Genomic DNA, 13,361 nt, shown 5'->3' on the forward strand with positions numbered 1-13,361 from the left:
AACTGGTATTTCAAGTTAGAATTTCTCTTAGGGGGTCACTGCCAAAGGATGTGGCCAGAAGAAAAATCAAACTAACATGGTAGGCTAAACTTGAAAAGGGACCATAGCAAGCACAAGTTATTTTAACATAGTAGGCCACTCAGAGCTGCAGAGAGAGAGATAACAGCTCGGGAGATAACCTGAGAGCTTGTAACAGAAGATTTTTATTATGCAAAACAGTTAAATGTGATAAGAAATTTTAAATGTACTAAACATCAATTTTTTTTTTCTGTAACTACATCCTATACTACTTCCCAAACCTTGATAGCTTCATGAGGTCCCATTGCAAAGTAGCATGCAGTTGGGAAGCTGTAAATTCTGACATAACATTTTTCATAAAAATAGGTGCTTAACTACTGTCTTCAAAAATTTTTGTACGCTAGCCCAAATTCTGTACATTTTATTTTTAAAAGGTGTATCGGTGTCTCTAAAAATAGTTGATAACATAAACTATAAAACTAGCTGTGTTTAAAGAGTTTCTGTAGCTCTCATGTTTAACAATAACAAAACCAAACATCAGGAATGAAGGGGCTCAAGCAGGCTTGATGGCAACCCCCTTCACCTAGGGGAACACAACAGCTCAGCTCAGCAGGGCCAGTGTACCAAGCCTCCTCAGTGCAGTTTTCCACCTACCAGAGAAGCCCAGCAACTATAACTCTTAGCAACACTTAGTATCAAACAACTCTTTAACAAACTGGTTTGTTAATGTTTCTAGTAACAACACAAATTGCTGTGAATTTCATGTAATACCTTCCTTGGTTGTGGAATATTGTCCTGGTTTCGGCTGGGATAAAGTTAATTTTCTTCCTAGTAGCTGGTATAGTGCTGTGTTTTCCAACCCAAACCATTCTAGGATTCTATGACTTTTCAGCTTCCCAGGCCCTGCCAGCATGGAGGCACGAGCCTTCTACAGGAGGTGCACAAGAAGCTGGGAGGGGACACAGCCAGGACAGCTGACCCAAACTAGCCAAAGGGATATTCCATACCATATGGCATCTCCCCAGCTTATATACTGAAAGTAAGTTGGCTGGGGAGCACTGCAGCTCGGGAACTAGCTGGTTATTGATCAGTGGGTGGGGAACAGTTGTGTCATGCATCACTTGTTTTATTACTATTATCTTCCTTTTCTGTCCTATTAAACTGTTTGTATCTCAACCCACGAGTTTGGGGTTTTTTTCCATTCTCTCCCCCATCCCACCGGGAGTGGGGGGAGACTGAGCAAAGGGCTGTGTGGTTGTTTTAGGTGTCTGCCCAGTTAAGACACAACAAACATTCATATTTAAGTACCTGTATAAAGTTCAACACATTCATGTTTAGGCTACTCCCAGTATCTGTAATGTTTTCATATAAATCTAAAAATTAATCAATATTTAATAGTATACTTTACTGAACAATCCACCACGCAGCAGTGGTTAGAAAAATGTCACTCTAAAATCTACAATGTTTTAACTAAATAGACATCTTTCCTAGATGTACTCAGTTCTGAAATCACTTAGTTTCCTAAATTTCTTTTTCCACTTGTCAGCTCTACAGTATTTCAAAAGGGGTTATCTCTACTTAGATGAAACATCATAATTGTTCACACTGAGTTTAATTTGCAGAATCCAGAATTCCCAGAAACTTATTAACATACTATCAAGATGATAGTACAGTTGCTAGTGTCATAGCTGTCCTTTATCTGTATTATCCATTTGAAAGCAACTCCCAAGCATCAGATAACTGAGCTACTCCACAGCTTACTGACCTTCTCCTTCCAAGAAGCAGACTACTGGATATGAATCAATGTTATTAAAATTCACATTATAAAATTATTACAAAGCCTCTGCTATTTAAATCGTAACACTTCGTTCTATTGAAAAGATGAATTAAATGCAAAATAAGTCTACAAGTAAAAGAAGTTATGGTGATGCTCATCATAAAATAGTTCCATTGCTGGATTGCTAAAGATTGATTTGTTCTCCTAGACCCTCAGAAGGGCTATATATTAAAAACCCCAAAACTAGGTAACTTGAGGATTTCCTCAGGATTAAAAACAGCCTATCCTCAGTTGTCACTCATGCAACTACACATACACAAAAATCCACAAGCAACTTTGATTTTCTTTCTTTAGCATATACAATATACATCTTATTTAATTTAGATACTGGTATTTTGGAATGAGGCATTCTAGTAGCAAAACACCAGGACAATTTAACGTCCAAAATCTCAGCACCAGGGGAACAGATTAAACTCTTTCAACTAGTCCGTTCAGGTTGTTCATCCTCCATGTAGCATCCAAGTTTTGGATAGAAACAGAAAAAACATACTGTACTCCACGAGGGAATTAATAACCGTCTTTAGCACAAATGATAGGTCAGTTCTAATTATACTTTATAGCAATGGAAGTTTCAGCTGGTCACTGCATATATTTTTAAATATCTCAAGAGAAACATATAAAGAAACAGAGTTGGAATGAAACTGCAAAAAAAATACTGATCCCAGAGACTTTAATGTGGGTGCCAGCGTTGTGTGTAAATATTTATGTATGTGCATGTGTAAAAAAAAAAAAACTAAACCAAAACCAAAACAAAACCAACTCAGGTATGAAGTATGTGAGCAGAGAAATGATGACATCTTCAGTACTCTGGCTAGGCAGGCATAAGCAGTCAAGGAGTATTTGTGGTTGATCATATATATATATATGCTTCCCATCGGTTTGCTTGAAGATGAACAAATAAGCACTCTTGCAGAAATTTTAGTACTTGTTTAACTTCTGTTGATTTTATGTAGGAGCCTTCTTTTATAAATACACACCTGAAGTTTTCCAGTATTTTCCCTTGAGAGTTCAATTTCTTCCAAAAATGCCAATAACTTTTGTGACTGAACACCTTAGGTTATTTCTTCTCAAATCATAACACATTGTCTTCTGGTGAAGAATAATTGCATGCTCAACAAAATCTATGTTGGTGAAGTTTCTTGAACCGTTTGCAATATAAAAACCAGCATGGCCTCCACATCCAACAAGTTTATTTGGTTCATCTACTAGTTTTTCTACTTTACAAACAGTTGGACATATTTCTGGGAAAAGATTCTAACATCAAGGAAAAACTGGTGGCATTTGGGTGTCTGGAAAAGGGGGAAATCTATCACCTCTGATGAGGGAACTTTGATTTGTTGACATCCACTCAGTCCATCTAAAGATCTGGCCCTCTCCTCCCCGTGTCAGATCTAAACACTGTTAATTCTTGGGTTCCACTATTTCTGCAGCAATGACAATCACTGGTTATCCTTTAAAATACAAGGTCTGGGTTGTTTCTACAGAGCTTCTGTCCAGGTCAGCAGTGTACTTTCATCAGGTAACAGAGATAGCTTTTTTCATATGCATCACAAAGCAGACCTTAGCTACAGCTAACAGATGTGTGCCATATTTATTCAAGTTACATTCTACTTCATGGTGCTTTTGAGTATCTCCTCTCTATTACTGTGATGATCTGAACCACTGAGTAAGCCAATAAATCTCATTTTAATGGTAACATTTGGCATATTCATCCTCATAAAGGTTATCTTTGCTCTCAAGCTGGCAGTCCAACACATGCAAACTCAGGACCCACACTAAGATGTCCCACAATGGATTCCACCCATTCAGTAACTGTATTCATGCAGGACAGAGGTTTTTTCTTTCTTTCCTTCCTCAAATTTTCCAATAGGAAATGTAAGTCCTCACTTATTTCAAGCCTCCTCATACAGAAATATATCTATAGAAGTAGTAATAATGGCATCGCTCACATTATGAATCTTACTGATTTTGTTGTGACAGCCACCAAGCTCTAAAAAGAGGGAGTCACAAGTATTCACAGTAATACCAGCATATACTGTAATCTGCAGGGCAAAAAAAGTTTGTTCTTGTCTTTGAATATATTCTGTGGAATTGTTTATTCACAGAAATGTTATTCAGCACTGCAATGATACACTGTAAAACTGAGCCTTGCTTTGTCCTTCTTCCCTCTCCAGCTATCACTTTGCAGTCCAGAACACAAAAAAGTAATGATGGCAAAGAAACTTAAGCCACCACACTCCATTCATCCGAAACAAAAGATTGCAGAGTCCAGAGCTATAAGGGAAGGGTGTGGAGGGAAGGCTGCCTCCAGCCCCACGTTCCACCCCTCTCCAGGTTAACACTATCCTGCTACAAGTAAATTCGCACATCTGCTGTTTAATCTGCTTGAAAGCAGAGAATCTTCAGCAAGGTTTATCAAATGATACTGAAAGTGTTATAACTAAAGAAAAAAAAGATATTCATTATATCCTCCAGAAATAGGTCATCCAAACTTGTAGTTCAACTTCTAAGATCAAGATTAAACAGCAGTATCAAAGGACAGTTCACTAGCAGTGAAAAGGATATGCTCTTATTAAGACTGTATTTTGCTATTTCTATATCAATATTTTAATGCAACTTAAAAGAATCCTATGCCTATATGCCTCCTTTTTAGTTTGGTTATTCAAGCAGTAACTCGCCTGTTGATGTATGTTGATTACTGTCATTATAATTTTCCTGACTAATGATTTGGATTTTCAAAAAGAAAACATTCTAAGCCAATGTAGAAAGAATTCCCACTGTCATATTAAGTTTTGAAAATACTAATCAAAGTGAAAACTTGGTAATCGTCAATGCAGTCAGTGTTGGTATAGGCTCTGCTGCATAAATTTCAAAAAAAGAATTTATGTATAATTTTTTGTGCATATGTATATATGTATCTGCATACAGATGTCTATGTATTTATACATACAGAGTACTGCCCACTCTTCCTTAATCTGGTTTAAGTGGCAAAAAACTCAACAAAAGACCATAAAAGCAGCCCAGACAAATTAACAGGTACATGAACTTCATTAATAATAATGAAGAAACTTCTGTTTCAGCCTCAAGTACAACAGAATGAGTTGTTACCTTAAATTTTAACATTAAATATTACCATAGTAAGTCAACTGCAGTAAAACTACAATGACCAATACCTTAAGAAAGACCAAATACATACATACCTTCACTACAAAATGGTCTTTTGATGCCAGAGAAATTCACTGTCTCATGCAGCGTTTTCTCCTCTTGACAGTATTCACAGTATGTAACTATGCAGTGCAATTTCTTATAATCATCTGAACATGCTCTGCTGCAGAACTGATACACTTTGTTCTAAATGCAAAGTTGCAAAGCATCATAAATAGGGTTAATGGATAAATTCTTAAGATCTGGAGAGTGCAACTTTAAATAATAGTTTGCTATTAAGACACAATTTTAACATGCAAAGTAAGCAAAAGTGCAAACACACAGTTAGGGTATGACTTCCAATGCTAAAAATTAACAACTCCCACTCAGGCTGACAGTGAGTGCTACAAATAGTCATTATTTCATATGAAAATACTAAACAGAAAATATGCCAATTGATCTTAGCATATCCTCTTCAGATACTTCTCTCAGTTCGTAGAGAAGTGTAACAATGATCTATCATATCTATAGTCGTGCAATAACTGAAGATGAAAGCAGATTTCAAGCTTACAGCTGATCTGAGAAATTGCATTTTTCTTTAAATTCCACAGATGCTTTTTTATTTGTTACTTTGAACAAAGACTTCTGCTTTTATCCATACTGACGTTTAATGACATTCTACAGAATCAGGTAGATTTTAACAACTTTATTTTTTAAGCTTCAATACCTTATAAAATAGCTATCTAGAAAAACTGTATTGAGTTACAGGTTTAAACTTTTAAACATTTCATTCTGAAAAGAACACCAAAAGCTCCCTTACCTCCCATTCCAGTACTTCTGGCTTTGAACAAAAAGAACTTTTGCAATAATTACATTTCAGTTGAATATCACTGGGAGAGACAAACTGACCATTTGTTGAAGATTGCACACTAAGAGTCTGAAAAACATAAACACATATATACACACATCACTAAAAAAGAAAGTTAGTTTTTAAATGTGGGGTTTGTTTTTTTTTTTTTTTCAATTAAATGTTTGAGAATTTGGGAGTTTATAAACAAACTCAGGAGCATTTCTGGCAAAAGCATAGCAGGTTAGTCTTTTCCCTTAATTCCTTTTCCCTTGTCATGTTAGGTTTTCCAATCTTGAATCTTTACCCTTGCTTCCACCGTAATTACTTTAGGTCATATTTCTTTTACCTTACCTTTCTAATGACTGTTATTTAAGGGTCATTATAAATGCCAAAAAAATAGTCTCCCAAAAGCGAACACCTGTTAATCACAAAACATGTATTTTCAGATAAATACATTTCGCAGCTTTGGTCACAGAAGTTCAGACAAAGACCTACAAACAAATATTTTCAAATTCAAACCTCACCAAGGCAGATTATCAACACCTTACCTAAACATGCCACTCGAAAATACAAGTACTGAAGTAAACAGCCTTCAGTGAGAAACCCCGCATATACTCAAGATTAAGAGAAAACTAGCCAATAGTCCTGTCTGGCCTCGATCACTATGGCAGGAAGATGCAATCATTCAACAGCCAGCCCCTAATCAATTAAGGGTTTTCAGATTGAGCAAAATACTACAGATTGCATGTGTAGGTATGAGAATTTAATTCTGTAACTGAATAATTTGCTTGATGCATTTCTGAGGCAATCAGTAGACAGAAAACCCAATTTTACAGTATCTGTAGTCTTCCAGTAGTTCTTATATGCCTACAGAACACAGTCTTTTTCATGTTCTCTAGATCAAGCAACAACTGTTGGTTTATTACACTTCTGACGTCCAAGACAAAATTTGAATCAGTAGTGATTACAGACACTTCAAGAAAGCAGAGGACAGATTTCTTACATTCGTCTTCTCAACAAATTTTCCCACACCCTTTGCAACAAGAAAAATATATTTAAAGACAACAAGTTCTCTTCAGATAGATTTATTACCACCTCTCCACCTCATAACAGTGAAAATATAAAACATTTCTATTGCAGGATACTTTGCTTCAGACTGTCATGTTACTAAACATTCACCTACACTAAAAAAAAAAAATTAAAAAATATTATGAGACTGATTACTGATATTCCTAAATGGACCAGTACTGCAGAGTGCTAGCCAGTATCAGTATCGTTTTATGCAGATGCAGTAATTCTGTGCATGTAGTCGTGCACATTTCCCAATCACGGACAGGAGCTGAGAACAAAATGCCATATACAAGAGAAAAGATGCCACCTTTATCCTGACGGTCCACTGTCCCATAAAAACTTTAACACAGTCTGATGCCCACATACAGTATTCTCATATTTTTCCCACTATATCCAGCAAAGGTCCCTGTGGTTGAGGGAGGTTTGCTAGACTTTGGCTACTCTAAATAAGTAGCTGAAGACTTGTACTAGCATGGAAGCCACAAAGGCATGTTAAGTTCAAGGTCCAATCTGAGCATTCCTGCACTTGCAAGTTTCCTCCCAAAGCAAACACCACACTCAACACGTGCTGCCATATGGGTCATGTAAGCACAATGAAAGTCCCAGAAGTTCTGGTTGAAAATAAAAAGAAATCAAGAAGCGTGTATACCCACCACCTCCAGTTCAGGAATGAAGGAAATGTTAAAGAACTAGCAGATGTGACAACTTGTACAGAAACACTGAAGACAGAGGGAGGAATGAAAACGAAATATATTAACTGCTCATCAAATGAAAGACAACTGCATTTTTTGATGTCTGCAATTACCCTTAAATAGAGGACCAAAACACTCTACTGTGAGGGCTACAAGTTAAAACATGTCTGTTGTTTTCTCACATATGGCACTGTTAGCTTCTTTTCTTTCTTTTCCCAACTGTTTGCTCTGGCAGAAATTCAGGCCCTACATAGTCTAAGGAGCTGGTAAGTGAACATTAACAAAAGCTAGAGATGTGAGAACAACGGAGTTTGAGACTGTTTAAAACTTGTTTTAAACAATATTTACATCTAACCGTAGATAAAAAAAAATGAAGCATTACTGCTTCTAATACAAAACTAATGTTTTTTATCATAAACTCCTAAATATTTTCCCACAGAGATCAGTAAAGAACTGAATTCATATTCCTGAAAGCTCTAAACCAAGCACAAGATGGTTGTAAAACAACATGATTTTGTATGCTTCAAAGTTTGTATTATCCTGCTTACAAGTAAGGACTGCTTCTGTATAGTGTTTTAATGAGTCGAGATAACATGCACATAGTATCTTCATCATCTTGCTTTGCCTCTAACTTAGAATATGCTTGGAATAGAGAATATCTTTAGGAGTTATTTGGGAGCATTATTACACACAAAGAACAATACAGCAAAAAGATCACGTATTCCTTAAAATCTTTCACAGGTCACCCCCCTGAACACAAGGTTTTATGATGCTGTGCTTTATCAAAGATATTTTTGAAATAATGTATATACACACATACATACGTCCTTTTGAATATCTTAAATTCAATCAAGAATAGTTATGTTCAGTCTGACTTTTCTTGAGCCTGCCCTGAACAACAGGAGTATGGGAAGTGCCAAGCAAAGTGAAAAAATCATTGCAAAGCCCTTTTCAGGCTTCAATGCAACCACCTCAAAGTGCTCTATGTTGCCAAATTACTAACGAACGGTAGGCAGACACAGCCTCGGACTCTTCTCAGAAGACCTGCCTAGTAGCACAGCTTCTGGTCTGCCCCTGCCACCGCAGCATAACCATAGAGGGGTTATGCTTGCTCACAGCAACACAAAATCAAACGGTGGAAACATCTCTGTATATAAATGTATATGTGGAAGGGCAGGTAGGCAGCCAGACTGTGGTAGTTTTTTTCCTAGTTGAGAAAAAAATAACTTTGAAAGAATCAAGTTGTTCTTAACGTGAAAAAGAGAAGAAAATACTTATGAAGAATTTTTTACAGATGATCATCCACTAGGACTGCTCCACAAGCAAAATCAAGGGCACTAAATTAAACAGTGAAGGCATCAAATACTCGCCCTTACATTCATGCACACACAAACCTTCTAGCTTCAATCATGTTTATGATGATCAAATTTGGAAAAGTATTTCTGTGACAAACATGCCAAGTTTCCTCCATGCAACATACTACTTCTTTTAAATATATGTGTGTGCGTGTGTGAGAAAGCGAAGCAAGGTATGTAACAAAGAACATTTACAGACACCATAATGACAGTGAAAGAGAACACAATATTAGTGAATAACCAGAGTGAGCAACCTGCTAAAAAAATATTGTACTTTTTCTTACACATACTGGTCCTACAACTCTCCAGATAAATCCATAAATTAAAAAAAAAAATAAATAAAAATCAAAGCTTTAGCACAAATTTTCTGAAAATTTTGCAGAGACTCATATTTTGCAAGATAGCTTGTACTTTAAGACACTTACACAATTGCTAACTTTGGGAAGACACTTGTACTACAGCCTCCATCGCAATAAATAAATTAGCAATTTATTTATCCTTAAGAGACAAGTTCAGAGCAAGATCTTCAACTGACCCAGTAAAGATACCAATAGCAAAACTGGCTTAAAACAACAAAACTTTGGAAAAGTTCTGTCCTTAACTCTGCAATAACATCCCCAAGACAGACCATGAAAGAAGACAAGATACAGTCATGCTATTCTACCACCAATTGCCAAAGGAAGAAAAAAAAAAAAAAATCACATCAAGCAGGCTATTCTCTCTCTTTTACCCCCTTTCTTACAAGGGGGGATGCTCTTGCAAGCTGTCCACACAACGAAGAATATAGATATGGACATAAGTTGCACAACAAGCAGCTCAACTGAATCTTTCAAATATTTTAATACATTAAAACAGTTAGCTAGAAACAAAAGGTTATACATAAGATAAAATGACAATCAACCCTAAAGTACTGTAAGCAAATTGGGAATTGAAATATTCCAACCCATTTGTAAACCAAAATGATGAAAATTTTTGCAGAAGGGAGACACAGACCTGAAACAGCAGTTATTCTGTTCTGAGAAGGGTAACCCCTACAAAGAAAAACATATAGGAAGAACAGGTACAGGAAGAAAAAGGGATTAACATAATGCCAGAAGATTAGAACATGAGTTATCCACATCAATAAACAGTGAAAAATATGGAGCACCATAGCAAATCAGCCATTTTTTCAATAGATCACTGGAGAAAACATTGCAATTGCCTGAATGGATTAAACCATTTTTCAGTTTAGTTCAATCCCTTATGCGTCACTTCAGTATGGAAAAGCCTCAAGGGAACACTTGCAGTCCAGTGCTCACACTGTGGTACACCATCCTTTCCACCTAAATACAAAATGAACAGAACAAAGAAGCTGTTCTCATACAGGCTTTGGGCAACCTGGTCTAGTGGAGGGTGTCCCTGCCCATGGCAGGGGGTTGGAAGTAGATGATGTTTGAGGTCCCTTCCAACCCAAACCATTCTGTGATTCTATACAATTGACTCTTATCTAACGGTGAATATATTTTATTCTTCTGGACAGTGAATGTATGAAAACTGTCAAAAGTTAGAATCCAACAGAGATGTCTGAGCAAACAAACTGTAAGAAAGTGACCACCTACCCATTTTTGATCTTTACTGAGAATTCACAGACTCTGTGGCTACTCTAAAGTCCACTACAACATTAAAGAGACAGATCTACATGTAGCACAGAAACTGCAACAGAAGCATCAGCAAGGTCTCAGGTAAGATCAGAAACCCACAACCAACATCAACTGATCCGGCAGTTATATTCAATAATGTTGACCTATCTGCAAATCCAAGAAGGCCTAAGCTGTATTTGTCATTCACTAGCTTTATTTTTCTCAAGTAGCAGAAAGGTTTTGTTCTAAGAGCTTTTGGGGCTGCAATCAATTGTAAGACCACGTAGAACAAAATAGATGTCGAATGAATTTGTAAGAAGTATTACAGATTTGTCATTACGTACTAACAATCTGCATCTATTTTGCTAATCAGTTCCACTGACAGACATCTACTAACTTGGTTAGGATGGAAGCGCAGGACAGGGCTACACGATGGAGGTCCTATCCAGGGTATATTAAGGAGGCAATTAAGATATTGATTTGCTTTCCAGTTGACAGAAAACAGCCAAGTTTTATGACAAATGGGAAAACCCTGTATGGGTGTAACTGTTCAACGACACATGAGAAGGGAATTATCAATTATACAGTGCACATCTGGGAAAACTGTTTTTACATAGAAAAAAATTGAAATATTTTCTTTAAAAATGTTCTTTGATCATCTAGACCTTAATCACTACAACACATTTTACATATGTTTTAACCTTAAGTCATACTAAAAAGATGACATTTTCAACAAGCATAGCAGCCTCTTCCAGCGTGCCTATCATTAAGTCTCTCTGGTTTCTGGACATAATTTAAACAGCTAGTTTCACCCATAAACATTCTAATAACTTAGGCTCAAACCTTTAATTTCAGAGACAGTCACTATTCCCCATGACACATCTTTGTTAGTACAATATTCTACGTGAGAAATTTGTTACTGTATTTAGCATAAGAGATGAAATTTGTTGATCTTCAACACAAAACAGTAAGGCTCATCTCCATAAAGAGGCTGGGGTGGTAAAAATAAGATGAGCAGTACTATTGCTTTGCATTTTCTTATGGTATTAAGGAGAAATGAGTTGTTATTACCCAATTTTATAAGTTGAAGATAGCAACTAGTGTTATCATTATGAAACAGTACTTTGATCAAATAGTTATGAGCCAAAAGCATCTATGTTAATTATAGCTCATAGACATGTATATAGAAGCAAGTTAGTTTAATATGCAAATACTTAACACAAATACAGGTACACAATTATTTAGGGAGGAAAAGACTTAACACAACAGCTAACCTGAAATTTAGCTACACAACTGGAACTGCAAAAGTTGTACAGTTTTCCATCAGGCATTGTGGCTTGATACTGAGGTAAAGAGTTTCGTTTACAAAAGTGGCAAATAATTTCCATACCTAAAAGAAAAACGTAGTTTACAAACAAAATAAACACAAAATAGTAGCGCAAAAAAAAAAATTACTGGATTACAGGTCAGCTCTTCCCACCATTTAAATGTAAAAAGCTAAGATTAGTCTGTTTTCCAGTCAGCTTCTACAAGTCACATAAAAGAAATTACAGAGGTTTTGTGGAATTCTTCCATTAAAGATCTGCATTAAATATGAAATAACATCTTTTTCCATAAAATTCACTAGAGCATTTTCAACTTTGAGTTCGCTGAACTGAGATCTATGCCTGCTTTGCCTATTGAAGAACACACATTTTGAGTTATTTACCAATTCCTTTCACCCAGATTAAAAATTTTACCTAGAAAATATCCATATACATTATAACTACCTCTATCCTTCTCCAATTGTTGCTCAAGGAGATAAAATGGGGTTGGATCACAAACAAGGGAATATTAATTCATATGCATGAAAATTGCACTATCATTCTGTGACATATCAGAGCACATTAGGTCTCAACACTTTTTCCCTGGAAGCCTTAAGACAGTTGAAAACTCTTGAATTCAAGCAAAAAGGCCAGTGGAGAAAATGATCCCGCATAGGTCCATTTACTACTTTTGAGCAGAAGATGATCTTTTATTCTTAAGTTTAGAAACCTCTAAAGGTGCATAGATTACTTCTTAAACAAAACAACCCACCCCCACTGTTCAAACTTCAAAAAAAAAAAGTCTACTCTTATCAGTGATGAAAATCCATCATCCTTTTCACTTACTTTGTGATTTTGCATATTTTGATTTGTGTGTGTTCATGCATGCAGTTGAGCAGTATGGCTCCATATATCCGTTAGGTCCTATGCACTGAGTCATGTCAAAAAACCTGCACTGAGCTCTGCAGCCAGTACAAGATGTTAATTTGGCATATTTCTAAAATATAAAACAAAGCAAAACAATGCATTAGTTAAAACTATGTTTGGCTTTTCGTTTTAAATTATGGTATAACAAACACAGAAGAAAACTTATTTACTTCTGCGATTTGGTCCCCCATTAGAACCTTCCTATATTAACTAGCTCTCATGAGCATCCTCTCAAGAGCATTCAGCGCTACGGTTGGCTGTCTTACGCCTTGGAAGAGAGTGGCTAAAACTAAACTTCTGTGTAAAGGCAAAAACCAAATACATACCCCTCAAAAAACCCCAAGCAACCCCCAAAAAAACCAAAAAGAAAACCCAACCAACAAACAACCAAAAAAACATCCCAAATCTCACCATCTGTGAGCTGTGGTAAAAGTATACAGCAAGTTATGCCGAGTTGGAGAGTTTGAAACAACTCTGTTCCTCTCTCCTTGTTGATGTGGCAATAAGAAAAGAAACAGGAGTCTGGCATGACAAAGATTAAGGA

The 13,361-nt window shown here is 36.3% G+C and overlaps 1 protein-coding gene across 11 annotated transcripts in view; it reads right to left on the minus strand.

The window, feature by feature from the left end:
- The window catches only part of ZMYM2 (zinc finger MYM-type containing 2), a 92,588-nt gene that overhangs the window by 31,596 nt on the left and 47,631 nt on the right, over positions 1–13,361 (minus strand). For 10 of the 11 annotated variants that reach the window (XM_054815963.1, XM_054815991.1, XM_054816000.1 and 7 more), the window contains 4 exons: positions 12,737–12,887; positions 11,861–11,976; positions 5,820–5,936; positions 5,056–5,206 (listed from right to left, as the gene is read on the minus strand). In XM_054815963.1, the coding sequence (XP_054671938.1) occupies positions 5,056–5,206; positions 5,820–5,936; positions 11,861–11,976; positions 12,737–12,887 (535 nt within the window). The remainder of the gene's footprint in view (positions 1–5,055; positions 5,207–5,819; positions 5,937–11,860; positions 11,977–12,736; positions 12,888–13,361) is intronic. The other variant, XM_054816020.1, reaches the window with a different exon arrangement.

This window comes from Grus americana, chromosome 1 (genome assembly GCF_028858705.1).
Source record: "Grus americana isolate bGruAme1 chromosome 1, bGruAme1.mat, whole genome shotgun sequence".
Taxonomy (NCBI): domain Eukaryota; kingdom Metazoa; phylum Chordata; class Aves; order Gruiformes; family Gruidae; genus Grus; species Grus americana.